At 37.1% G+C, this 27,352-nt stretch overlaps 3 protein-coding genes and 1 long non-coding RNA gene across 7 annotated transcripts; 1 reads left to right on the plus strand and 3 right to left on the minus strand.

Moving 5' to 3' along the window:
• Positions 1-1,081: 1,081 nt before the first annotated feature.
• On the minus strand, positions 1,082-4,740 carry LOC103942357 (probable zinc metalloprotease EGY2, chloroplastic). Its single transcript, XM_009352546.3, has 12 exons — positions 4,556-4,740; positions 4,386-4,464; positions 4,191-4,301; positions 3,709-3,759; positions 3,502-3,609; positions 3,136-3,210; positions 2,948-3,053; positions 2,742-2,835; positions 2,408-2,561; positions 1,868-2,075; positions 1,563-1,723; positions 1,082-1,479 (listed from the first exon to the last, which is right to left on the minus strand). Exons 1-12 carry the CDS (start codon positions 4,711-4,713, stop codon positions 1,231-1,233), a joined length of 1,554 nt encoding a protein of 517 aa, XP_009350821.2. The 5' UTR covers positions 4,714-4,740; the 3' UTR covers positions 1,082-1,230.
• A 1,830-nt stretch (positions 4,741-6,570) lies between these two features.
• Positions 6,571-8,320, minus strand: LOC125468973. Its single transcript, XR_007251315.1, has 3 exons — positions 8,089-8,320; positions 7,278-7,986; positions 6,571-7,189 (listed from the first exon to the last, which is right to left on the minus strand). It is a non-coding gene; the product is annotated as an uncharacterized LOC125468973 (long non-coding RNA).
• Positions 8,321-10,438: 2,118 nt separating this feature from the next.
• On the minus strand, positions 10,439-14,465 carry LOC103942374 (auxin transporter-like protein 2). 4 transcript variants are annotated; one of them, XM_009352564.3, is made up of 9 exons: positions 14,292-14,465; positions 13,292-13,481; positions 12,995-13,180; positions 12,766-12,878; positions 12,218-12,401; positions 12,016-12,113; positions 11,424-11,631; positions 10,994-11,251; positions 10,439-10,811 (listed from the first exon to the last, which is right to left on the minus strand). In XM_009352564.3, the coding sequence occupies exons 2-9, from the start codon at positions 13,460-13,462 to the stop codon at positions 10,596-10,598; spliced, it is 1,434 nt and encodes a 477-aa protein (XP_009350839.1). In that variant the 5' UTR covers positions 13,463-13,481; positions 14,292-14,465; the 3' UTR covers positions 10,439-10,595. The 4 variants fall into 4 exon arrangements, with proteins under 4 accessions (XP_009350839.1, XP_048420879.1, XP_048420878.1 ...); XM_048564922.1 differs by lacking the exon at positions 14,292-14,465 and adding an exon at positions 13,671-14,159; XM_048564921.1 differs by lacking the exon at positions 14,292-14,465 and adding an exon at positions 13,617-14,159.
• A 9,263-nt stretch (positions 14,466-23,728) lies between these two features.
• LOC103942385 (60S acidic ribosomal protein P0) lies at positions 23,729-26,346 on the plus strand. Its single transcript, XM_009352573.2, has 5 exons — positions 23,729-24,181; positions 24,264-24,332; positions 25,360-25,458; positions 25,542-25,934; positions 26,038-26,346. The coding sequence occupies exons 1-5, from the start codon at positions 23,924-23,926 to the stop codon at positions 26,182-26,184; spliced, it is 966 nt and encodes a 321-aa protein (XP_009350848.1). The 5' UTR covers positions 23,729-23,923; the 3' UTR covers positions 26,185-26,346.
• Positions 26,347-27,352: the final 1,006 nt, after the last annotated feature.

Raw genomic sequence — 27,352 nt, forward strand, 5'->3', positions numbered from 1 at the left:
CTGTCGTAGGTTGCTAGGTTTGTTTGTGGTCCCGTAGTATGGGCATCATGTGAGATTTTTCAATGTAATCGATACACGGAGTGGTACATCACATGTCACTAAATAAATAGTATGATATATGTGCTAAAAAGTTTATAACTTAAAAAATAAAATTTTCATTATCTATTAAAACACGTAGTGTATCACTTATGTTTCCACCACAACTAAAATTTTCTCTAGACATCATCGAGCTCAACCAATAAGAGTTGGTAGTCAAGTGAAACTTTACGAGTTTTAGTGCTAACGTCTGAAAAAGTGGAAAACGTTGTATTCGAGTTTTTTAAAAGCATTTTTCTGCTTTGTTTCACGCAAAACAAACCGCACAGGAAATGGTATTCCACACGTTGGCATTGACAATATGATAGTCAGTTTTCCTACGGCTAGCGAGTTTTTGGCTACGGTCGTAGCTATTCTTCTTGATATAAACGTTTGAATTGTGAATAGATTTCTTTGGAACGAGTTTGATGTTATCGTGGTCGGTTTGAACATTAGGAGGTCCAATGTTAAATGTCTCTTAAAAGTTTTTTAGATAGAAACAGAGCGTAAAATGTGTAAAATAATTTCAATTTATTCACTGAAACATTTTGTTGAACACTTAGTGGTCTCGTTGTTGTTAGCCGAATCATATTGCGCACATATCAACAAATATCAACATATGTTGAAGCAATCTAATGGGTGCTATCAAGAGAATTTGTCGAGTCTGTCGATGCAACTTGTCGAGTGCTACCAAGATATATCTAAAAGGCATTACATCAAACATTCAAAAAGTCATTGGAAGACCTTTACATCTATATTTTTCAGACTACAAGTGGTCTCAGAACCACCTTGGTTCCAATGTACATCCTCCCTGACTGTGATGCTCCAATAATGCCATGTAATGTAAAAGTTTCTCTCCACACAACATGCCATATCAAACCGTGCCAATGACAGTAAACTCATTTCATGTAAGTCTATAGTGTTGAACATATTTATGAAAAACAAGACGTTTTCAATTGGTTTTCAGCCAAATATTCTGCACAAAGCGCTTAATAATTATGTAAAGGAACCAAAAAATTACTTCACTTTATTAATAGAAACATATGGGCTGATTGTTATTATACATATGGTGAACAATCCATGCTATTGAACGAAGACGTATGTATCAACTAGTAGGTGGTACTGATTCCAATATGTATGCAAGACTCAGCTCCCTCAGAAACTTGTCAGGATTTCATCTACGAAGGGAAAGGGGTATGGTAAGCATACCAGCAATCCCAAGAACAAAACTAATACCCCGAGGCCAACGTACTTGTCGTCAGGATCTGTGATCTCCTCGTACAGTGGAGCAATCGGCCCTCTCTGTAAGAAAAATATCAAAACCACCCAATAAAATGCCACGTCGCTGACTAGGGATGATAATCCGAGCAGCGCGATTGAAGCACCGGTGATGCGAGTTGCAGCCTGTTGTATGAAACGATTGATCAGTACAGATTTCCAACCTTCAAGCTGCCAGTTAAAGTCGTAATGAACTTCGAATTGCATACCTTTCTTCCCCAAATGGCAAACGAAATTCTGCCCCCGTCAAGCTCTCCAGCTGGGATGCTGTTAATAGCGTTGATAACGAGTCCAGCCCACGCCCATAACAAGAGAGGGTTAAGAGAGATGGGAGTGCCTTCCTTCAGCGCTTTCCCGAGAAGAAGCTTTGCTATAAATGAAACGAATGTCAGGGTTTTAACATCTTATATCTACTTAAGGAAACAAAGGTTTGCTGAAATCCGTTATCCATTCGAAACTTGAACATGCACATAAAGCCTAAGCACGCAATACATCTCTAAAACAAAGTGCTTACCAGTACCCCCAATAAGAAAAGACTCGTGAAAAACAGAAGCATCGACAACGACACCAATGCCATCACTAGGTGGTAAGAAGAATCCTAGAAGCAGAAGAACAAATCCCAAGGAAAATCCAGCCAAGGGTCCTGCCGCCGCAACTTTCAGAAGACTTTCACGCTTGGGTACAATATTCACAATTCTTGTAATTGTACCAAAAGAACCTATCTGCCAGCAAACAGTTCATTAAAACTTGTCTGTGTTTAGCAAAAGAAAATTAAAGTAAACCAGCACGCACGGGTAGAAGCAAGCATGTCAGCCTCGTGATAAGCCGTAATTTCTATACTTCTGTCCTGATCACTTCTCCTAGCAGTTCTTTCAACTCATGACATGATTGTTAAAAACTAGCGACAAAGAAACAATCAGCCTGTATGGAAAGTAAAGCTACTGTAGGGCAGACATTCACAGATATTTACTCGTATATGGAAACGCAGATTTATTCAGGTAAACTCGTCATTTAAAAATGGGGGGTTGGGGGAGTTTCTTCATATGAAATTCACCTGCCAGCTGGGGATAAAGTATGGCACTCCAAGCACGACTCCAGTGCTGTTTGCAACTAAAACATGGCCGAGCTCATGCACCCCCAGGACAGCTGCAGTTACAAGGGCTCCAGGTAAACCATTCTTTAAGAGCTCAGGATTATCAAAAGCTGACCTGGGACATTTTTAAAACAACAAAACTATTATCGCGAGTGTGCACTATTATCTTGAGGATTAAAAAAAAAGAGAGCATATAACAGTGTATTGTATTGGTAACCATTGACAACAAGAACCTATACAGAATACTTCCTATTGACTTAGTATTAGGAACATACAAGAAAGGAAACTTGCATACAGAAAATTGGACTGCAATTCAGGAACATTTTGAAGAAGTAGGGTAAACAACGTGACCAATCCAAAAGCACCAGCTGCAAACCACTCTGGGACGGCTGCAAGATTGACACCAAATCCATCATCGTAACAAATCATAAGCTTTAGAGAATGATTTCTGCCTACAACTTCCATGGAAATCCTGTAACAGGGCAGGAGCTAAAGAATCACCAGTTGACTCTGGCTGTAAAGTCCTTTGTGGAACTACAACGGCCACTGGTTGATCATCCTCAGGATTGACTAGAAGGAAAAGCTTATATTCATCGCCAAACTTGTCCTACAAACAGATTGTGCAGACTTTAACAGGGAATCAATCGTAATTTTGAATCGTAAAATAGAGGAAGTACAGAAATAGATACCTGCATTCTCCTTGATATCTTTTCATAACTTTTAGCAGGCACTCCTCGCAGGTTTCCTTTAAACAATACTCCAGTCTGGTAGAAGTAACACAAAATCAGAGGTTTTGCAAACACGCAGGTTAGAAAGCATATCTTAACATTCCAATGGTTTGCTACATTATCAGCTTTTTCTCGACTACTCTTTAAAGGATAGTTTTTAAGTGCACAGAGAAGCATGCATAAATTCGTACCCTCCATAGGAATATTGAAGGAAACTTCACCCAACAACTGAGGTTATATCGACATGCCATTCCCTATGTTTACTTCACCTATATCCAGTGGAGAAATTGACATGGACATAAAAAGTAATGCAATCAGTCAACTCACCTCATATGGATCCTGGCCTGTCACAAAAAAGGTATCAAAGCCGAAAACTTGGTTCTTAAGAATATCAATTGTTTCCTTTGGAATCCGGATGGATTCACCCAGCTGTGGCTGTTCAGGAAAATATTAAGAAGGGGGTGTTAAAAAGAAGAGATGATAAAAAAAGAGGCGTCTTCTTGTACAAGAAACATCAAAGAACTTCATAATCACCTTCACACCTGGAAGAGGTGATCCACTGGAAACTTCTACATTTTCAACTTCCTGTCATAAACACAACCTTAGCACAATAAGCGTCAACGGAGCTAATTTCCAATACCCTCTTCATCAGAATAAGAAATTAATTATCCTCACTTTTGAGATAAAGAAATCTGAATAGTGAGAGACCAACATTCTGGCAGATAGACTCTCCTGTTAGGGGACTGATATCTAATGGAAAATTTGCCCACATATAATGTTCGCGACTGGGGGTTTCATACTGAACTCCAAGGACAATATTTTCATGTATAACTAGTGAATGGGAGTCACTAAGGAATACGCTTTGAGTAATTATTCGTACTACTACCTCCATCATGAGAAACAGAAATGAAATCAATTTCGCCTATATCCGAGTACACAATCACTCTGTTATTAACTTGTAAATCTCGAAACTTGAAGATGTAAGGAAGATAAAATTTTCAATTGACTGACAGTACCTGTTGAGCCTTAGTTTCAGCATCATTGTTTACTTGGTCTGCAACTATCGGCTGCGAAGCGAGATGGACGGCATCGGAATCTCCATCTTCATTTTCATGTCCTTGTTTTTCCTAAAATCTCAAAATAGATAAGAATTGAGAAACATGAATGTTGAGAAATTAACATCAAAATTTAACAAAAAATTGAAATTGCACCTCATCGTTATTGCTATCCGGTGGCGGTTCGGTCTCCGTCTCACTCACTCTACAAACAACCTCCCGCTTCCTCAAAAATCTAAATTAATCACAATAGTCAAATTCCAAACAGAAGAATAACAATAATAATTTGATAATTGTTTGGTGAGATTATACAGAGAAAATCTTGCCTCGAAACCTGGTGGAGCTTCAAGCTGCTTCTACGACGATGTCGTTTTTGCCAAGAACAGGTTCCCGAAGCGAAATAGGGCTGAAAACGAAGATCGCAGCAAGAGCTGCACTGCGATAAGGGGACGAAATTCCCTCGAAAGGTTGCGGAGAAGTTCATTTCAACTAGTAGCTAGTCAGAGGTTCTAATTCAGATGAAACCCTAGCGCCATTGGAGCTTGGAGAGAAGCTTTTGTATGAAAGTTAGAAGCTTTCAGAGTGTCAGTGAGGTGAGACCGTGAGAGGGCGTCTTATCCTCAGAAAAGATACAAACACACGCAGAGAGGAGTTATCTGTTTTCAGGATCGTTTCGTTAAAGCGCGCGTAATTGGTATTTTTTTTTAATTATTATTTTGTGTACTCGTTGAATAGTGAAGCAAAAATGCTAACAAGACTCTTAAAATAAGATTCTTTGTAGAAGTTCTGACACTTCTTAGTTAATATTAATTTTTCATGTCAACGTTGTAAAATATTGTGTCAAAAATATGAAGTGACAGAGAGTTCCATTTTTAAGACTCTCCTTAGTGTTTATCATGTGAAGTTTTAATGATAGATATGAATTAAGTCAGTTAATTAAGATAATGTACGTTTCCTTAATCACGACAATGCATGTATTTTGTGCCCGTTTGGAGCTAGTTATTTGGGACAACTTATGTTTTTTCCAAAAGGTTTTCATCTTTATAAACTGTTTAGTAAAGTATGGTGTGAGAAAATTATGGTAAGAAAAAGTTGGATTAACGCTAAACTTCATAGAAAGCTTTTATCCAGTTCACCTCTTTTTCGACTTCGAATCTCCTTCCCTATAAAATACGACTATTCTTGATAAATTATGGTCATGTTTAAAAGTTATTTAAAAAAATAACTAAAAGCATTTTTTTTTAGTACATTGGTATTTTAAAACTAAGGAAAGGAAAAGTTCGGTTAAGCCACACAATAGGCAACCTAATTTGGTTAAAAAAAAGGCTAATAACAACGGAAAAATATCACCAGCTTGAGGTTCAAAAATAAGATTTCTTCGTAGACATTCTGACACTTCTTAGTTTAATATTAATTTTTTGTACCAACGTTATAAAATATTATGTTAAAAACATGAAATGGTGAGCGTTCCATTTTTGAGAGTCTCCTTAGTGTTTCTCATGTGAAGCTTTGATGACAGATGTGAGTTAAATCAGTTAGTTAAGAGAGTGTATGTTCCCTTAATCATGACAATTCATGTATTTTGTGCCCGTTTGGAGCTAGTTATTGGGGGAAAAGGATCCTCGCCGAATCATTTTCCTGGGGATTCGGGAGATCTTATGATCATGACAATTCATCGTACATCGTGTGATCAGAAATCATTTAAAATTTAAAATTTAAACTTAAATATTAATAGTACCTAACGAAAATTGACCGTACGATGCACGATGAATGGTCATAATCACTAGATCTTCTAGATCCCCAAGAAAAGGATCACCCCGCGAGGATCCTTTTCCGTTATTTGGGACAATTTATGTTTTTTTCCAAAAGGCTTTTTATCTTTATAAACTATTTAGTAAATTGTGGTGTGAGAAAGTTATGGTAAGAAAAAAGTTGGATTAACGCTAAACTTCACGGAAAGCTTTTATCCGGTTCACCTCTTTTTCGACTTCAAATCTCCTTCCCTATAAAATATGAGTCTTCCTATAAATTATGGTCATGTTTAAATGTTATTTAAAAAATAACTAAAAGCGTTTTTTTTAGTACATAACCAACCCTCTAAAATATCACCAGCTTTAGGTTCATAACTAACCCTCTAAAATCTTAATGATTTGAGTTATAAATCTCGTCTCATCCTTAAAATATGAAATCATTTTATTAATTATTTTCAAATTTAAGGTTATTAAGTAACAATTTTCCTCTTCTCCATAAACCTCTTGAAAATTAAAGTGATGCAAAAAAGCTGAATTTTAAGCTGAAAAAGCACCTGTCTGATTACTCACATGAAAGCACCAACAAACTAAAGCCACCCACAAGCTTTCACCATCTGCTAAACACAAAATTTGGGTTCCAATGGCTTCCAAAATGTACATTTCTCTTCTCTAGAGTTGCACTGGTCTGTACAAAATATCGACACCACACGTATGGCCACAACAAAACAGATTTGAATGGTCATATAGTATCAGTGTGTCACCGGAAGGTCCGGAAACTGTGTTTTTCTATACAACACTCCTATTTTTACATGACAAATGCTAAGGAGACTCAAAAGTGGGGCTCTCCAGGAACTCTCTGCTACTTCATGTTTTTGGCGCAATATAATGTTGGCACAAGAATTAACATTAAATTATAAGGTGACAGAAATAAACGGAGACTCTCACTTTCAGAGTCTCCTTAGCATTTCTCTTTCTACATATTACAAGCACGATAGGATTGGCGAGAGCTTCACATATCTTCAGGTCACATGTCCCACCTCGACTTCCGCTTTCTCTTCTTATCTGGCCTAATAAGCAATTTAACCAACTCTGACAATGGAGACGATGCCATTACCACTGGATCTTCCTCGTCATCGCTACAAATCCAACCGTAGTAAAGTCTAGGCCTTCGGGGTGCAAGTCTGTCTTCTCGATGACAATCGTTAGCATCTGCAAGACAGGTGGAAATTTATAATAGTAGTGATGAATGGGAAATGCACATGACTAGATTTTTAACAATAATTAGAAAACAAGTTACCTGGCATTTTAATCAGTGATGTCAGGCCAGATCCATAACGTTTAAATAGATACCACATTGAAACGAAAGGTGCAGAAAATGTGGAATATCTATGCATTACCTCTAATGATACCCAGAATCGTACATTGGAGAAGTTGCATGATTTATCGAGTGGATTATATTATACGTACGTAAAGACAATTGAAGCACATACTGTCATGAACCAAAAGTTCATTGATCGAAAAATTTACAAACGTAGAATGGCAGTCCTTGAGGTTCCAGCCGCTGATCCATCAGCTTGTGTAGCATTATCGCAAGTAGATAGAATGGCAGTGCTTGAGGGCGCAGCAGCTGATGCGTCATCTAGCGGAGCAGCATCTTCTTGCATAGGGGCATCATCTTGTGAAGCATTACCGTCTTGCGGATCAGCGTCCTTTGAAGCTGTTCATTCAGGAGCGTATAACAACCCTCCTCGATAAATCGCCATGGATTCAATGTCCTACTCTTTCCCTTATAAACCTGAGAGCAAAACCCTTTTCACATTTCAAACAAAACCCAAAACGCAAAGCCGATTTACTCAGAAAATAATGAAAACACACACAATGAAAATTAAAAATTTAGAAAAATTAGACCCACCTTCAGCAGGTCATTCATTCACCGTAGAACGAACGAGTTTCTCGTCAAAAGCCATTTCACGCGTCGCATCAATGGCTGCGTCCATTCGGGTATCCTTCAGCAAATACCGAGTGAAAGTGCAAAATGTCAGAAAAAGACAGTGAGAAAGTGCGGGAAAAGGTGAGAAAGTGTGAGAAAATGATACAAAAGGCCGAACCTTTCTGCCTCGTGCTCGTGGAGCCATTGTTGGAGCTCCATCGCGCCACAATCTGAAGGCCCAAATCAGCTGCTGTGTTGAATTTACTTAAAATGGCTAAAAAGGAAGGAACTTGAGGTTGGCGCGAGCTGCAGGTGGAAGTTCGGTGTGGCACGCAATTCGGAAGTTGCATAGCTTTGTGTTTGGTATTTTCATAACTTGGGCCGCACCGGACTTGTTTTGTGTTTGGGCTATCACTATAAACAAGAGAGAAGTTCTTCTGGCCCGATGGTCCGACCGGACACGTAAAAACAAAAACATCAATACTTGGGCTTTTTTTTTAACGACCTTTTTGTGTGTGTAATGCTCTGTATTTGCGTTCAGATTAAAGAATTTCTCTTATGAGCAAACTCGACAAGTAAGGTGATTCTTTACTCTTTTAGTTTTGCTTCGCGTTTACGGTCTGTTACATTAAGAGCATTGATGTTTATACCATTTATTGTTTTTTTTTTTTAATATAAGTGTCTCGCTTTTATTAGAAAGGATGGTACACACCTAGATGATCAGTTTTCATGATTCAAATAATTTTATTTTTGGATTGCGCCTCAGCCTCTATTGATCCATATTTTAATTGGGTTTGATAAACTTGAGATATTACCTAGTATGCATCAATAATCGATGTACATGATACGCTAGTATCTGTGACCATCGAACGTTTAATTCTTGATTGTACATCTAACTATCTATTTATCTAAATCATATCATATACTAGAGCATAATAAAAATCTTTGATTGTGAATTATGATGTGTCAATTGCCAACAACAAAATGCAATGATGGCCTTATAGATCAAGAAGCTGACTTGCTTTATGGAAATACGAAACATGAAGGTGGAGCTTTATCTCCTAGTTGATGGGATTAAAGATAAGTGTATGTAGAAAGAAGAAAAAGATGCATGGACGATGTCTTTTAAGTAATCGGAAAATCATATCAAGCCAACCTTATCACGATGCATGATTGGAGGTCAGCTTCACATCAAGTTTAAAGGAAACCAATCTTAATTGGAGTATTACTTAGGTTTTCAGATTTGGATTGTTAACTTAAAAAATAGAATCGAGAACTGCATTATGATGCATGAAATTGAATGAGAAAACTGAAAATACAAGTATTAACATTTGGCTTATGTGATAGTCTTCTAGTATGTGACTCTTCTCGGTGTGGGAAATGATAGATCTACTGATGAATAATATATTCAAATCATAATATATCTTCGGTGATAAGTAAGAACTTATGTGAAGCTCACGTATATGGCTAACGACAAATAAATGAGTAGTGCGGATTCAAGGGGTCCTCTTAGGTTATGGGATCCTACTGAAATCGGGAAACATAGGGAGAAAGTCGCTAATTGACCTTATTGGTCATCTAGTATGAGACCTGAGAATGCCCACAAACTGTTAGACGAAATGCCTCCTAGGCCGAGTTTGGCAGGCCTTAGCAAGTGATGCTCAACCTGCTTTAAGACAAGCCTTAGCAGCATGCCTTGGCAGGGGTGATGCTCAACATTAGGCCTTCGAAATTGTTGATAGAACTAGGAAGAAAACGGCATGCTCACTAAATGCTCGGCTAAATGCTTCAATAAAAAAACGAAAATTTTGAATGTTGCGCAAGCTTGAATCTTTTACGCTAAGACTCTAAAAAGTTAAATTTATGAGTCCACCACTACAAATGAAACCTTGTCCATGAATGCACATGATTTTTTTGTGTGTGGTTGGACGGGTGAGCCAATCCGTCGGTCAGACTGACGAATTTCTCCCATCCAAGGAGAGAGGGCCGCCCTATCATAACGTCACATGTGGGATGGATCTTGAGTCGGCCATCCAAGTCACTACTTGAGTTTCGCAGTTACACTCCCAATCCACATCAAGGGATCCCCACCATTCACATGTGACCAGTCAAACCCATAACGTACATAAATCAGCCGCAAAACGACAAGCATGAAGTTTTATTCATGTTAATCCGCTTGTGAGAAAACCAAAAACTGAAAATTTTGAATCCGTCAAAAGCGTTTAATTTCATATTGGTCATCGAAATCATCCGTTTTCGGTTTCATAAGGATTCGCATGCAAATGATTTCAGATTTGAATGATTTATAACAGTAATTGTTTAGAAAATCTAGAAGTCTGACATTTTAGTTGTAAAAGTGTTTAATTGATTTGAATGATTTATAACAGTAATTGTTTAGAAAATCTAGAAGTCTGATATTTTAGTTGTAAAAGTGTTTAATTCTTCTTTAAACTCGACGTATAATTGTATTCAACATCAATAAACGAAAAGAATTTATCTAGAAATTAAGTAGACTGAACATTTTAAGATAAACTAAATGTAACAAAATATTGCTTTGATTCAAAAGAAAACAACACCAATCCACTCTTCAGATCTTGCAATAATGTACTAATATTTATAGGGCCCACACAAAAGATAAGGTAAAGCGCAGGACACCATGTGTATGATACAATGTGAGAGAGAAGCTTAGTGATGTGGTGGTGGGGAGGCTGAGACTTTGGGAGGGCACTGGTAGCACTTTGCGAACAACCCAAAAGTGTCAACTTGCCTGATGAAGTTGGTCATGCTAGCCCACCCTCCAAATCCGAACCCGACTACGAGCACCCACACCACGATGAATGCGTTCACCACGTACATGCCTGTCCAGCTCGGGAGGAAGAACGGAAGCTTCTCTGCCGCATTCTGCCCACACGAAAATCACACAATTGCACTTTAATAAGTAATGCAAGACCAGTGTTGTCTAATGAAATGAGTTGCAGACAAATATGTGCTAGGTTACATTGTCTACGAGGCCTCGTGCACACGCACATACATACACAGACGTATATAGTGGTCTAATGGGGAGATTAGGATTGAGGCATTACCTGGCGAGCAGCGGCGGATTTGAAGGTGAGCATATGAGCTAAGGCGGGTATGATGTAGACGGTGAAGCTGACCAAAAGAGCGCCAACGGCTGAATTAATGGGACCGAAGAAAGGAAATATGATGGCCAAGAACCAAATAGGTATCACCACAGGCAACCTGGCAATTGCCCTCAAACATATGCTCTTGGTGTCATGCATTCCAATTACTTTCTCCCAGACGAAATACAATGGCGTACAAGCAAACCCGAATGTGATGAACTGCATATGCCAACCACATGGGAAAATTACATAACAAAATCGAAATGTTTCAAATTCGAAATCATGGCTCCGAATCTAAAGCAACCATAGTAGCTTAGCTGCTTAGGCAGCGCCAAAACAGCTAGAAAATTTAACAATGTGTACAAGTAACTAGAGTCATCATGATCATCACCTGGTGAATGAGCATCAATGTGACACCCGCATCGCGCCACTTATTGCGGGGAAGGAGCGAGAAGGCGTTCGAGTGGGTGAGGAGTTGGTCGCCAAAGGCCCAGTACACAGCAGTTGCAGATGGAAGGGTTAGAGTGAATACATAGAGCGTAGCAAAGAGATAGACATACTTAAACTTCTGAGGCTTCCACATTGCATGCATGATTTCCCTGCAAACAATAACATCAATTATACCACTTATTATTCCATTTTTATTTTCCACTTTTATTCTCTCATTTATATAAGCATGACCATTCAACGTCACTCGGTCTCCACTTTGTCGGAAAACGCCATGAGTTCGAACTTCAGGACAATAATTGTTAATAAAAAAACAAATTTTCTCACTCATATCATTTTCATTTCCCTTTCATAATTTTCACTGCTCTCTTCAACCCATTAATGGCAAGCAAAAGCTGCATAATAATGAATTCCACTGTGCAAGAAAACCCTTATGAAAACTGAGTAAGAAAATAAAAATAAAAAGGAAGAAGGAACATCATGATTAATTCAAGTCAAAAATTAAAAATTTAGTAGCACTTTAAATAAAGACTCACACAGTAACGGCGTGGCCGCCGAAAGTGTACAGAATGTTGGTGGCGCCGGTGAAATACAAAACCAGTTTATCTGGTCCCGAGTGTTTCACACCCTCAACCTGTAAATCCAAAATAACAGAGCCAAAATCAACGGTGGATAAAGAACGGAGAGATAACAGAAGAGCGATCAGGGACGTTGAATGATTAAAATTAAATTTTTTACCTGGCCATGAACAATGGATGCAATGGTCATGTACCAGGCAGTGTAGGTGGTCATTCCAAGCCCTAAAAAGGACCAAATTCTGTAGTTGTGGAAGGAGGGGATGAAGACTGTGGTGGCACAGCATGCTCCAAATATGTAGGTCCATGTCCTCTTGTCCAGATGGTCATTTATATAGTATATGTTGCTGCATAATCAAGCATTAATTAACAACACAACTCAATAGTTAAGTACTGATCAAACGAAACAAGACGGGAAACATGCGCAAACAGAACTCGTTACGAATTTTTAACCAAAATTAGAACTCGCCGACACTAAACAGACAATAATTAACCCCTTTGAACGCACAAACACAACTGGTTACAAAATTTTAATTAACGTTGAAATGGTGACACTAAACAGACATTAAGTCGTATAAAACCCACATTTAGTGTTCTTCAAATTCAATTTTTTGATTAAAAACATATAACCGGTTTTATTTGTGCATATATCGAAGAAAAGCCCATGTTTCTAAATTTTGTTTATAAAATGATGAATTAAAAATGACATACCTTGCACAGCCTATAAGTTGGATGACAGATCCAAAGAGGAGGAAAGTGCAGTTGAAGGCCAATCCAATGGCTTTCCAGTAAGGACCCAGCAAACCATCCAACACTTCAAACCACTGACAAAAAAAATCCCCACAACAGAATCAAATCAAGAACTTTTCTTTGTTCTTTTTTCTTTCTCTGAACTGAAAATTGAGTGAAAAAATGGTTTGGCATTGTGAGAAATCATCACCTGGATGACATGGTTCTTGAAGCTGACATTTTCCTTTTCTTTTCGGCTTCGATATTCGACGTAGAGAATGCTGATCAGATAAGCAGTCCAGCTTCCCATGATCCCGTAAAATACCTGGAATATGATCCCCGAGAGCATTCCCAGTTGGGAGAAGGAGTAGGGCAGAGTCAGCAGAACCTGAGCAACCTGTTCTTGTTTTGACCAAAACAGAACAGAACAGGGCAGGACAACGTTAGATTATCAGAATTTGTGTCCGAAAATGTGAATTTTGAGGTGGGATTTTGGTAAATCTGTGACCTGGTTCGATGCGCAGCTGAACCAGGCGTCGTAGACGGAGCCGCCATGCCAGAGGAAGCTTCTGAGGTTAAAACCCGAGTTCTGATCTGCCGCGTGTTCTTCTTCTTCTTCCTCTCTGCCGTCGGTCTGGTTGAAGGTTATGGCCTCCTCTGATTGCCTCTGGGCTGACATTTCTTACGGATTAAAGAATCTGAAACGTTTAACAGACATGTTAAACCATGAGATTAAGGATTAATCACTCCAATAATCAAAACCCAGAAAGCAAAAACAGAGGAAAGTGAAGAATAAAAAGATACTCAACCCAAATCAAATAAAAAAATCTGACTTGTTTTGAAAGATGGAAATGTGTGGAAAGGAAGAGGGTTTGTTGGGGATATACAACGGAAGCTTTTATGTGGATTTGACAAATGTGAGACTCTCTGCAGAATCGGTTACTTTCTTTTAACTCCTCTCACTCTTGAGAGAGAGTGTGTGTAGAGAGAGAGAGAGAGAGAGAGAGAGTGATTTATCTCGTTTTGGTCTTTGAATGAACGAAGGGAAAGCAGAGAGAGAGAAACACGAGCATGCAATTGCAGTGGCACTTGGGTTTGCCGTTGCAGAGAGTTTTTAATTCTGAAAACTTCCAAAGATTGGAACTTTAAAAATAAAGATATAGACTTTAGGACTCGTGTCAGACGCAGCCGAATTTCACCCCCTCTCTCCTCTGCGCTCTCTCTCTCTCTCTCTCTCTCTCTAAACTTGGCACAATCCGTGGCAGGAGTCAAAGATGATTCTGTGGGAAACAGAAGAAAAGAAGGGCAAAAGGGGAAGTTTATGGGGATTTTGATTCCTGGGTTTTTGAGAGAATAGGGAGAGATCTGACAGAAAGAAGGCACCTGAGAAGGAAAAGAGCTGCAGAAAGACCACTACTTTTGTGTATAAGAAAATATAATACAATTATTTATAATATATTTCAGAAGAAATTGAGAAGACAATAGAGCCAAATGAACAATGTAATTACCAGAGCATGAAATCTATTCCCTTCTCTTTCTCAGTTTCTCTGTCTCTGTGCACTGTGTTTCTGTCAACTGTTGCAGAGAAGTTAGCTTCTATAAGAAAACTTCTCGCTCTCTCCCCCTCTCCCTATTTCCCTCTCTCTCTCTCTCTCGCCCTCTCTCTGCGAGAAATACTGAAGTAGTTTTATAATGGCAGAAATGGAGGTGGTTGGACGGATTAAACTTGGATAATTCATTGCCCCAAACTAAATCCAGCTTCAGTCTTTTGTGTCAAATTCTCCTTTTTGCGTATCTCTAATATTATTTTTGTTACTTGATTTTTCTTTAATTTATTCAAAACAAATGTTAGAACAAAAATAAATTAGTGAAGAAAAAACGAATATGAATATTACTTTCTTTTTTTTATTATGGTAAGTACATTACAATTATATCATAATTTGTATTACAGTTGTTTAGAATGCCAATTAAAATCGTGAGTTCATGTATTTAAAGTCATTGTCATAAATTGGTTTGACTCGTAGTTTGATAATTAATAGTTAGTAATATGTCAAATTGTTTGGTAATAAAACATTATTAGATAAATAAACTTTGAATTGTAGATTTTACACATGTTGTATCCACATCGTGCAAGCGAAATATTTCTATATATGATGGAAATCCAAATATGCTAGTAAATCTCCATTGATTAACTTCAAATCCAAGGTGATTATAATCATTGATCTTATCTTATACTCTTGAGAAATCTCTAAATTTTCATGAACAGTGGAGAAGACTTACAAAATTACCTAATTACACTTAAGAGCTATTAGTTCATTAGCACCTATAATATAATAAAAGATTTTCAGTGTACCGAAAACACGCTTTAGTATATCATATGTTATAATACAATTTGTTTGAAACTTGAAAAAAAAATCAACCGATTGTATTATTACACTTGATATATCAGGCTGTGTTCCCGACACACTAAAAAATCTCTTTAATATAACATGGCCCATCCAATTCAATATGCAGTCACTCATCTCTGTATTTCATTTACTGTACATGTGCATATAACCTAGAAGCGTTCAATAAATATTTGCATGATTTCTCCACCCCTAGGCCTTTGATATATCTATAGTTACTTCTTCACATTTTATATGAATGAATAATAGTGTATGGCTTTCGCTCGACAGATCCAAGGTACGTCGCGAATAACAAGCTGATGACTCCCAAGAGCTATTATCAATTGAGTCATTTAATTGTTGAGCTGAGTCTTCTTAACTAGTTTTGAGTCTTTCAATTCTTGGATGATCTTTCAAGTCCTAGTACAATGAATTTCTTAGGCTTTTTATGTGCACTTTGGAAAGAAGTATATTGGGACATGACTTGTTATACAGTCCTATAACATGATTGGATTAGTAACACAGTGAAAAATGAACATTAACGTTAATTATTAAAATGCGTTTGAAGAGATTCGATGAGTGAAATTTTGTGGAGAAAGTCTCATTCTTTAAGAATTTGGTGAACTGCTCCTTTAACATGCAGTCAAAAAGTAAGCAGAATTAAACCTTTTAATGGAGACTTTAACCTCTATCAAAATCACCATTAACGTCTGTTTAGTTTCCTTTTTATCATGAGTGCTAAGATAATAAACATGCCTATAGTGGGTGGAGGGGCCTCCTTCTCACTTGGTTCTTCATCTTTTTACTTGGCTTTTCCATAATATGCTCCCTGTCTCTCTTTTCTCAATTATCTCAATCTGACTCATAATTCATGCTAATTAATTCATTAATTAAAATTTGCATGGCTCACCACCTTAATTAGTCATCTGGTTTAATTTTTAGGGACATCATCCTAACCTAATAGTGCCTATCAAGTCGATTGTATGGACAAATTTACGTCTCTCTCAACCGTGTTCCCTTTTTTATTTAATTAAAAAAAAAAACAATTGGTGGCGAGCCACGACTTTCAGCTGTTTTAAAATAACCGATGAGATTAAGAGAATCATTAAGTAGAAGTAGTCTAGCTAGTTCTTGTTCCCATTAACCTTTTGTGAATACTAGAAGTATATATTATGCATCACGCATGCCCAAGCCTAAACAAAGTATTAATTTTGGGATTAGTGAGCAAATTAAGGTAATGATCAAAAAGCATTAGATTGGAAATGTAGACGGGTAGTACACATTCGGAACAATCGCATAATTATAGAAAATATTTGAATTCTTACGTATAAAGAGCGAAACAGTTAAAAAAAGATTATACTCAGCAAGTATTTCATTCAATTTTCAGTTAACTAACATCAATGGGTGAAGAATATATATAATATTGCATTAATATATACACTGTATATAACAAGAAGATTATGGATTCTAAAAAGGGAAAATTAGGTTCACATCCTTCTCTTTATTACTCCATTGATTAAAATCCTATTCATTTTGAATTTTTGATCAAGGTCATTGGGTATTAATAACATCATTAATTATTTGAATAATAAAATATTTTTATTTTTAAATATATTCCTTTAGTGTTAAAAAATGTCACAATTAGTATATTTATATTTATGGCTAAATTGTTTATCATATATTTTTATTTTTAGTTTGTACCTATTTTTAATTTGCAAATATTTTTTAATTTGTACAAATTTTCTTTTCATTTTTAATTTGTACCCATATATTAGTTCCTTTTTGTGCCCATATTTTTTAAAGTTTTATTTGTGTTTGTACCCATGTGTATACCATCACGTGACATTGTATATTTAATCAATGATAGAAAAATTACATATGGTATATTTATGTTTTATGCCTAAACTTTGTATCATATATTTATATTTTTAGTTTGTACCCACTTTTAATTTGCAACATTTTTTTTTAATTTGTAGTATTTTCTTTTTAGTTTTATTTTGTACCCAAGTATTAATTTCTTTGAGAACCTATATTTTTAAAAATTCATTTGTACTCATATTTTTTAATCTTTTATCTGTACCCTAATTTGTTTATAATGTACCCATTCTTCTTTATTAATATACCACTTTGTTATATGTGAAATGTACCAATTTTTTTGTAAAATGTACCAATTTTTTTTTAATACTATGGATACATTCTTTTGCCATTTATTATTTCTTATTTTTTTACATAGTTTTTATCCATTTATTCAATCAAAATGTTTGAATTTTTTTATTGTAACCGTTTCTAATAGTATTATAATGAGGGATTTTAAATTTATAGGATTTTAAATCTCATAAAATATCAAACAATTAATGTCAAAACTATAAAAATATAAATATTAATAGTAACATAATGAGGTGTACAAAGTCAAGAGACCTTGATCAAACTTTGAATACTATTAAGGTTTTAATCAAAGAATGTTAAAAATTAAGGACCGCATTCAAAGTATCCCTTCTAAAAACCATTCGTCTCAAACCATGATATATAACTAAGGTTCAACCTATGCCGCAAGATATGAATTAAAAAAACCCTAGCCGTCTGCAGAAAAAAACAAACGAAAAATTCTCTACCGCCGGTTCTTTATTTGGCTTTAAGATCAGCGGCAATCTTCTTGAAAATCAATCTTTGCAATTTGCACCTACCACTAACATCATATCAGCATGACAAATTTGGATGGTGATGAAGTGATATTATTTTTCGCACTTCATACGTAAGGGAAAGGGTCCAACCATGCCATAATCATCACAAGGCATTTGTAGGGTACCCCACAAAATAGAAGAATATTTGCTTGAAATAAGAATGAAAAGGAAGATATTGGATATATTTGGCTTCTTCCATATATGCAAATGCTTCTCTCAGGATTTGTTTCAGAATAGCAAACTGTGAGCTCCAAGCCTTCCTCTTTGTAGTTTATTCTTGGTATTTTCTGTCACTTTTTTCCTCCCCTCAGAATCTGTCTTGGTTATCAAGCATCCTAGGACATGATTTTTGCACCCACAAAAAAAAAAAATGGTTTATAATTTTGTAAAAGATCCATTACATGTATATTTATATAAATATATCGTTTGTACACAAGTTCGACATCTCTCATCTCTAGTTTAGTTAGAGAAAAATATTTGATGCACATATTTTTTAATATATGCACACTTCATTTGAAAACTATTTTAATTATCTTTCGCTTTATTCGATGCAAATTTCATTGAGAAAAGAAAAGAAAAGAAAAAAAAAAAAACCTCTATGAACTTGAGTCCCAAGATCTGAGAAAATTTTTAGTGTGCTGAAAAATTGGTGAAAATCGAACTTACATAAGAGTACATAAAGATAACTACTTTCCGCCACTACGATAAAACGTCATTGCTGATAGCAAACTCTTAGTTTGAAATGTGATATGAAAATTTCAACCTATTTGAAATCTCGAAGTCGTTGCTGTTTGAACAATGGAACTTTGAATTTTTTATATAATTTTTTTTATACGAGCCGAGTTCTAAATTTCTTCACTACTAAACTTGTTCTTGTAGATTTTTAATTTAGTGAAGCTAGGGTTTTGGTTTGGTATATCAGATTAATGAATCTGATATGTAGGTTCGAAAGAAAATTATTAGTGAACCTTGTTAAACATGTGATTTCTATTAACGAGCTTGATACATAGGTTCAAATAGGGCTGAGTCATCGTTGCAATATAAAAATGCTGCTTAGTTGGATCAAAAGTTAATGGATTTAAACTACTAAGCAAAATTTTCAAGTTAAACTCAGTAATTGACTATGATTCTAATCTTATATCTAATTATCTAAAAAAAAAAACTATGTAAAAAGTCATTTTTCTAGTTAGATTACAATACAGCTCGAATGAGAAAAATTGCCAACCTCTCGTTGGAAATAAAATTTAATCAATGATAGAAATTAATTATTAATGTTGGACCCAAATCTATGAACGTTGACTCGAATATTCATCATTTTTAAGATTGTTATGATTGTTGTTGTATCTGTATTGAGAAGATGCGACAAAGTGTTTGGATCATTGTGCAATGCCTTAATCAAGTGTCCAGTGGCATGACAAGCCGATGATCGTAACTATGTCCACCATCACCCATTCCAAAGTGCCTCACCGGGCCACACCAAATTCCATCGGCTAAATAAAGAGTGCAAAACACAACATTTTTAATATATAATCAATCATTAATTTGATGGTTTAATGCTGCTGGATATGTTTAATTAATTTTTTGTAAATATAAAATGTTTTGGATCATCTTCTTCAAGTTTATGTGGCTAAATCTTAATCATTGATCTGCATCAGCCTGAAAATTTAGTAATGAATATTCTGAATGTAATATGATTTGGGCGTTTGGTTGGTCCACCAATATTTTCAACTTTATTTGCATGAATAATAATTCGGTTTTATTATTATTAGGTCTACAATTTGTGCATATAATTAGTGATATTGGAATGCTAATAATTGTATTAGCGCATACTGTTTTTTTTTGTTAGGTCATGATATCATTAACGAGTCCTTTGTAAGTTTTAGATGCTTGTGTGTATTTTGCTCTACGTAAACTCTAATTTGATTCACGAGTAAGAAGTTTCGAGTTAGAAAGTCTGTTTATAAGAACAAACTATGTGGAGTAAATGGAATCAAAGCAGGCAACAACCATCAAATGATTCAATTCAAAATCATACTAAGACTTATTTGGAAGTTCTTATAAATGACTAAAAGCGTTTTTGATTTTAGTAAAAATATTTTTTGAACTAATTCTTAGCAAATTTAAAAGTGAATCATGAAAAAACACTTACATTATGTTTGGATGAGGAAAATAAACTTGGAATTCAGATAAAAGTCAAAATTTATAAATTGATATGCATCAATTCTCTTGTTTGGATTCATAAACATAGAAATTTAGAATTTCTGCATGCAAAAAGATCTTGGAATTTAAGACCTCCAATTCCCAAGTTTAAATTCCATGTAAATAGGTGTCATTTCCCAATTTCTATGATTGAGAGTTCAAAAATAACAAATTCCATATTCAATTCCATTGTTCTTTTAAGTTAACCAAACAAGAAAATTCATAAATTATAGAAAATAAAACCCTGTCATTTCAATTTCCGTCATTTTAAAATTCTTTAGTAATCTTAAATCTGTTCATCCAAACATAGTGTTAAAGTGCTTCCTACAAGAAGCACATAGCTGATGCTTCTTGCATGAAAAATAGGAAGCACATTCAAGTGATTTTGGAACCCAAATTTTGTATTTTTTATTTTGTTGTAAAAGCTAGTTCAATCATTTTAAAAGTACTTCCAAACAAGCTCTAAATACATTTAGAAAAAAAATCATGCTAAATAAGACAATCATCTTCTACATGTCCGTTGTCCACTACAACCAAATCCATCCTTTTCAACCCTACAATTTCTTTCTTGCTCCACACTTTACACTACCATGTGACAAGTTTATCTCTAAGTGTCCGCTAATAAGGGAGTAACGCTGTACCAATGTCGATTGTATTGAAGCAAAGATTCTACTGCGTAACCAAGGATATATTATTGTAAGATAATCTAATTTGATATTGGAGAGACATGAGCCTGTTGCTCTAGTAGTGTCGAATTCCACGGACCATGTGTTAGTTAGCATGGAGTCTTTTCAAAGGACACCTTCCACCACCTACCCAATCTAATATGAAATATATCATGGACTTGGAGACTTGAATTTTGGTCTTTTGTCTGCCATTAATGGCTCCCATCGATTTTGCATCCATTAACGCTCACAAAAATTGTGCTGCAACATGAACTCACTTGTCTTTGTCCCTCTCCTGATTTCTGACCTCTCATTGCTGGCTCTAACTTCCGTTACCCTTCCCACTTCAGCAAAAATCGAAGTTTTGGGCACGGTTGTCTGGCATCTGCGTTGCATAAGGCATCACACTCGTAGACGGACACTCTAAATAAGATAGCATTGTTATCTTATTGTGAGTGTGTTGTCTTACACATCAGCCGTAATCAAGATATTGATTAGAGTATGTCGCGTAAGATAACACATTCACAATGTAGCATAACCATGTGTGTGGCTCCCAAGGTCGTATCCATAAAGGCCAAAGTTTTCAATTTTATTAAGGATAGTGCTATCCACACGCCTCTTTTTACCTTTCACACAATCCTCATAATTTCCAATCGTTTACTCGAATAAATTGAAAAATGTCAAAAGATATAAATTATCAAAGTTGTGTGAGAGATAAATGTATGGATAACATCACCCCTTTAACAATCAAGTAGGAGCCTAAGGTTTGTGCAAGAAGCACTTATGCTCACAAGCACTTGGTTATTTAAAAAAAAAAAAAATCAAATACTTTTCTAGTTTTGGAGGTGCTTCACCAAAAAAGGATAATTTATTAAATTTTTCATTAATTTAAATCATGTGACTTGCATGTGTTTAAGGACTTATCTTTTTTTTTTTCTTCGAAAAAAAGAGTACAAAGTTAACTTGGAAGAGTAAATTAGAAATTAGATTCGCAACCAATATGCAACGTTAAGGGCATATAGGCGAGGAAGTGATGGTATTAGCTTCTAATATGTGTTACGTGCAAGTCACGTGACTTAAGTTGACGAAAAATAGGTTATAATAGTTTTAAATATAATAGTAAGGATGAAATTAGCAATTTTTAATGAATTTAGGGACTTGTTTTACCCAAAAAAAAAGTTTTAAAACCTAATTTTCACTCAGGTGATAATCCATAAATTAATCATCAGTTAACCCAAAATTTTATTGTCATTTTTGAGATATGAAGGACATGAGTTGGACTAAAGCTTGGACCATTATTGAAGGCTTGCCTAAGTTGCCTTTTAACTCTTTCAATTGACATATATCTAAAACTGTAGCTTTATAGTCGCGTCACGTGTAGAGTTAGGTTAACACACTGAGATATACATTCAGCTAGAAGATAAATTGTATGATATAAATTCTCGTACAAGCTACATTTGAGAATCGAAAAATGGGTATACCGGAAGCTCGTCAAGTATACAGAACAAAGAACCCTATTTTACTTTCAATACTCGACTACATGTGGAGTTGGGTATCGTTTGGTATGCAGACGGGACGGAACGGAATGGAACGGGATGGGACGGGACAGAACGGAACGGAACGGAGCGGGAGCAAAGATGCCCTCGGATGGAAACAAGGAGGAAGAAGAAGGAGACGGAGAAGTTATAATTTTGTGTTCCACGGATGTGGAACGAGTCGTTCCAGGGGGTGAGGTGGAACGAAAATTCACCCAAAATTCGTCCCGTGGAACAGCTCGTTCCACCCGTTTTAGGCGCACCAAACGTGGGACGGAACGCCTTGTCCCACTCTGTTCCGTCCCGTCCAACGTACCAAACGGTACCTTGAAGAACCCTAATAAACCCATCATCAAGAATTCTATTGTCACGTTTTCACTTTTCAGTTTGTCGGTACCAAGATTTAAGCCAAGAAGATGAAGATCATCGGGAAAATATCAACAATTGCCAATGATTCTTCCATGTTGTTGTCAATCCTGCTCACACCAACAAGACAGATTAAGAACAATGGACCATGAACGAGCGTATGCAAACAGCATCCAGTTTTAGTGATGGCTTCGAATTCAACACCATTTGATGGTCCCGCAAGCAAAAAGAGCAAACCTGATGGCAAGTTCCCCTTGTTTTTGTTAATTGAGAAATCATCCAAGTTGCCGAAGGGCCGATCCTGCCTCGTTACCTGCTATCCCGAACTCGGAAATAAAGGAGAAAACGTTGCACTTCTAAAAAGGAAGAAGATGACTGAAAGCTACAAGCATTTCAGGCATGAAGAACTGATGAAGTTGACCAGGGAGCAGGTGCGGTCACACTTTTTGCAGGATTCCGAAAAAGGCTTCTTTCTTTGTGCATTTGTGGAAAATATCTGCTTCCTGTTCTCGTCGTGAGCGTTGATATTCTGAGGGGACAAATATCGTAGAACCCTAAGGAAACTAAGACGTGTGCGTGGACTGTGTAGGACATGCAAAAAAGACGCACTAACCTCTGTTCTAGTGGTCATCAGACTCATCACACCTTGAAGCTGTTTGGTAGCCCCCGTAACGTCCATCAACTATTTCCATGTTTTTAATGGTTTGCAATTCCGTAAAGTGCTTCTTGAAAAAGCATCGTGCATGTGCTTTTCTAGAAAGAGCTTCAATAACCAATAAGCACTTCAAACCCATTCCAGAAGCAATCCCAAACAGGCCCTGAGGTTTCTATGTAAAATTTTCGGTAAGATTATTCTTCAAATGCAATACCATCGGTTCGAAAACTTGGCTGAATTCGCAACTTATTTTTGGGCCTATTAAAGGGTCAAGTTTCACTTGGGCCTATGACTCTATGAGCCCAATTCTTAATTAAAACCAAAACGGCCCATCCATCACAGCCATCAGATCGAAAAAAACAAAACTAATTTACAACCGTCCGATCTAGGTTTACATATCTCCTTCCCTCCACCCCACTATATAACCCCTCACTATCAACAGTTTTCCTCTTCCTCCCGCCTCCAAGCTTTCTAGGTTTTCTTAGTTCCTCCAAAACCCTAGTCTTTCAGTAAAAAGAGAGGTTAAAGGACGGCACCGTCGCTGTCCGCCTTGACAGAGCCGCCGCTTCGTCTTGGCCCTCGGTTTTGGTCTTGCTCTCTTTCCCAAACTTCCAATTTCCACTAATCTCACAAGCCCTAATCCCCCTAAATCGCAATGGCCCCTAAACCCTCCAAGGCCGAAAAGAAGATAGCCTACGATTCCAAGCTCTGCTCCCTCCTCGACGAGTATGGCCAGGTCCTCATTGTCGCCGCCGACAACGTCGGCTCCAAGCAGCTCCAGAACATCCGCAAGGGGTTGCGCGGAGATTCCGTCGTTCTGATGGGGAAGAACACGATGATGAAAAGGTCCGTCAGGATCCATGCGGAGAAGACGGGCAACAGTGCTTACCTCAACCTCGTCCCTCTCCTTGTGGTACGTTTTTTGGCTCCATTTGTGGTTGCTGATTTGTTTGTATGAGTTGGTTTTCTGATTTGTTGTTGTTTTTGGGATTTAGGGCAACGTCGGTCTGATTTTCACAAAGGGTGATTTGAAGGAAGTCAGCGAAGAGGTTGGCAAGTACAAGGTAACCGAATTCAATTTCCTTTTTCGTTGTTTGAATTCATGATATTATCAATGTTAATGCGTTTTAGTGGTTGTAGTGATTTAAGATGCTTATTGTGTTATGTGAAACTGTAATATGTAATTGTTTGTTGTGTAGATTTCAAATTGGTATGAAATTTAGTGTATTTATGATCGATACGAAACCCTATTTGTTGAATTACCCGTAAGAGTAAAATTATGCTGGTTTTGCTGTTTTCGAATGTTTTTAAATCCAACGAGACCATTTACTTTCAAATATGATTATGTACATGGTTAAGCATTTTGGTCTGTTGTGTATGCCTAAGTTCATGCTATTATTATTATTTTGCATCTCATTTGTAATGTTTTGTATTGCTTATTGTATAATAGAACATGATACGTTGGTACAATTGGGCTAGACTCGGCGCTGATTTTCTGCTAACCAGGGTTTTAGTCTGCACCTCTGTATCTCAGTTCTATGCCTATAAGCAAAATCTGGCTCTTTTTTTTACTTCATATCTTTAGGTTTTTTAATTTTTTTAGAAGATTCTCTTTTCTCTACAAACTTTGATGGTTTCGTTTTGAATTTGTGATGGGGGAGATTGATCCATCCCTAACTGGGCAGTTAACGAGCAGGTTACTTATGCCTTTATATTCCCTAAGTAAACGTCGCATATGGATTGCTGTTGATGTCGATGGTCCTCCCTGCTTTGGTTGGGAGCTCCTCCATTGACGGTGTTGTCACATCCCATCGCCTTGTGGAGCAGTATCATTGCTTTTACTACTTGGGCATGCCCAAGATACCTACATTTTTCAGGAAAAAAAAAACTTTTCAAAAAATTATTCTAGAGTTACTTCTTCTCAAGTATACCTTAACAAAAGGTGACATCTTTTTTTGACTTAGATGATTATACATGGGTTTAGTTTGCCTCATGATATTTTTTTGTTAATCTTGCAATCGATCCCATTTTGTTTATGTGTTTTACTATATCTATCTAATTGCTAGCTGTATTTAATTTTGAATTGAATAGGTTGGAGCCCCTGCTCGTGTTGGTTTGGTTGCTCCAATTGATGTGGTCGTTCCTCCTGGTAACACTGGGCTTGACCCATCTCAGACCTCTTTCTTCCAGGTGTGTAAATAATCGTTCACAATAAATGGTGATTACTTTTTTGTGGGTGTGGTAGTTCTGACTTGGTATATTACGCATTTCAGGTGCTCAACATCCCCACCAAGATTAACAAGGGTACTGTTGAAATCATTACCCCTGTTGAACTTATCAAGAAGGGAGATAAGGTTGGCTCTTCTGAGGCTGCCCTCCTTGCCAAGCTTGGAATCAGGCCATTCTCATATGGTCTTGTTGTCCAGATGGTGTATGACAATGGTTCCGTCTTCAGCCCAGAGGTGCTTGATCTGACCGAGGATGATCTCATGGAGAAGTTTGCTTCTGGTGTCTCGATGGTTACTTCATTGGCATTGGCCATCTCATACCCCACCCTGGCAGCTGCACCACACATGTTCCTCAATGCTTACAAGAACGTGTTGGCAGTTTCTATTGCCACCGAATATTCCTTCCCACAAGCAGAGAAGGTCAAGGAGTTTCTCAAGGTATTGTGCTATTTTTCAACTGTTTGTGTCCATTTGCTTTTCGTCATTGCTCGTTTCAGTTCATTCTTGATGGCAAGTGATTAATTGTGGGTTAACAATGCAGGACCCAAGCAAGTTTGCAGTTGCTGCAGCCCCTGTTGCTGCTGCTGCTTCCGGAGGTGCTCCAGCAGCTGCTAAGGAGGAAGAGAAGAAGCCCGAGCCCGAAGAGGAATCCGATGAGGAAATGGGTTTCAGTTTGTTTGATGATTAAGAAGCTATGGTTCATAGCTGAACTTGAGAGTGGAAATTCACATTTCGTGGTTTAGTTTATTGCCGGGCACTATCATGTTTAATTTTTCTAATGTCGGATATAATGTTTTTGGTAGTAGTGTGTTGGATATTTTGTTTATTAATATAATGTTTAGTTTGTTTACGTTGTGTACCATTTATTTAGTGGTGTCAAGAACCTGTTGAGAATATTTCAGGCTGAGACTACAGTAAGTAATATTTAGTGCTTTTTGGAAAAGCACTTGGTAATGCCTCTTGCATTTGCGTAGTGTTATCTAGCCCAGATTACACGTGTTACAAAATCCCTTCTTCGCGAGGCAATAACAGGCGGCGACCAGGAGCAGCGTCGTTCATTTTCATCCACTCTTTCTGTTATCAGTTCTTTTTGCCCGTCATTATCATACCAATGGCTCCTCCGGGATCGTCCTAATTGGATCGTCCTAATTCATTAAGTTCGGTGATCTGGATCGGTGAAATTTAATTCAACAGCTATAAACAGGAATTTACTTTAAAAGTTATAATAATTTTAGCTATTAGATCAAATTTTAACTGCCTAAATCTCCGAACTTAATGGATTAGAAGTAAGGGACTCGTTGGCACGCATCAGCCTACTTTAACATGGCGGTAATCTTAGCGTTCATAACAATCTACATACCGCTGCGCTCCCAATCCAACGACAAAAACCCCCAACCAGGCTGCTGGGTTGTCGCTGAGCAGCGCCGACGGCGTGGACCTCTGTTTCCCCAAATCTCGACCTGAGCAGCCCCGATGTTGTGGGGTTGGAGCGCTGCCGTGGGTCTGCCGTGTGACGGTGTCATGAGTCAGGGGTTTCGGTCTAGACGGGTTGTGGGTTAAGAGCAGCGTGGGTTGGGTGGTGGTCGATGAGTGGGTGGGTGGGTCGAGTGATTTTCAATCCAATCCTAAGCCCATTGTGTTAGTCCACACCAAACAGTAGACGAATAGCCTAACCTAGCCTAACCTATCCCATCTAATCCTAGCCTAACCAGTCCAAAATATCAAATCTTATCCAATCTAGCCCACCAAATGTGACTTGAAGTTAGGAAATTATCCGGATCATTTCCATTAAATTCATCTAATCATTTAATCGGGACATTTGAAATTTGATTCAACAGTTAAAGTTATTATAACTT

The sequence above is a fragment of a genome, unplaced genomic scaffold (genome assembly GCF_019419815.1).
Source record: "Pyrus x bretschneideri cultivar Hongxiangsu unplaced genomic scaffold, Pyrus_bretschneideri_v1 Contig4, whole genome shotgun sequence".
NCBI lineage: Eukaryota > Viridiplantae > Streptophyta > Magnoliopsida > Rosales > Rosaceae > Pyrus > Pyrus x bretschneideri.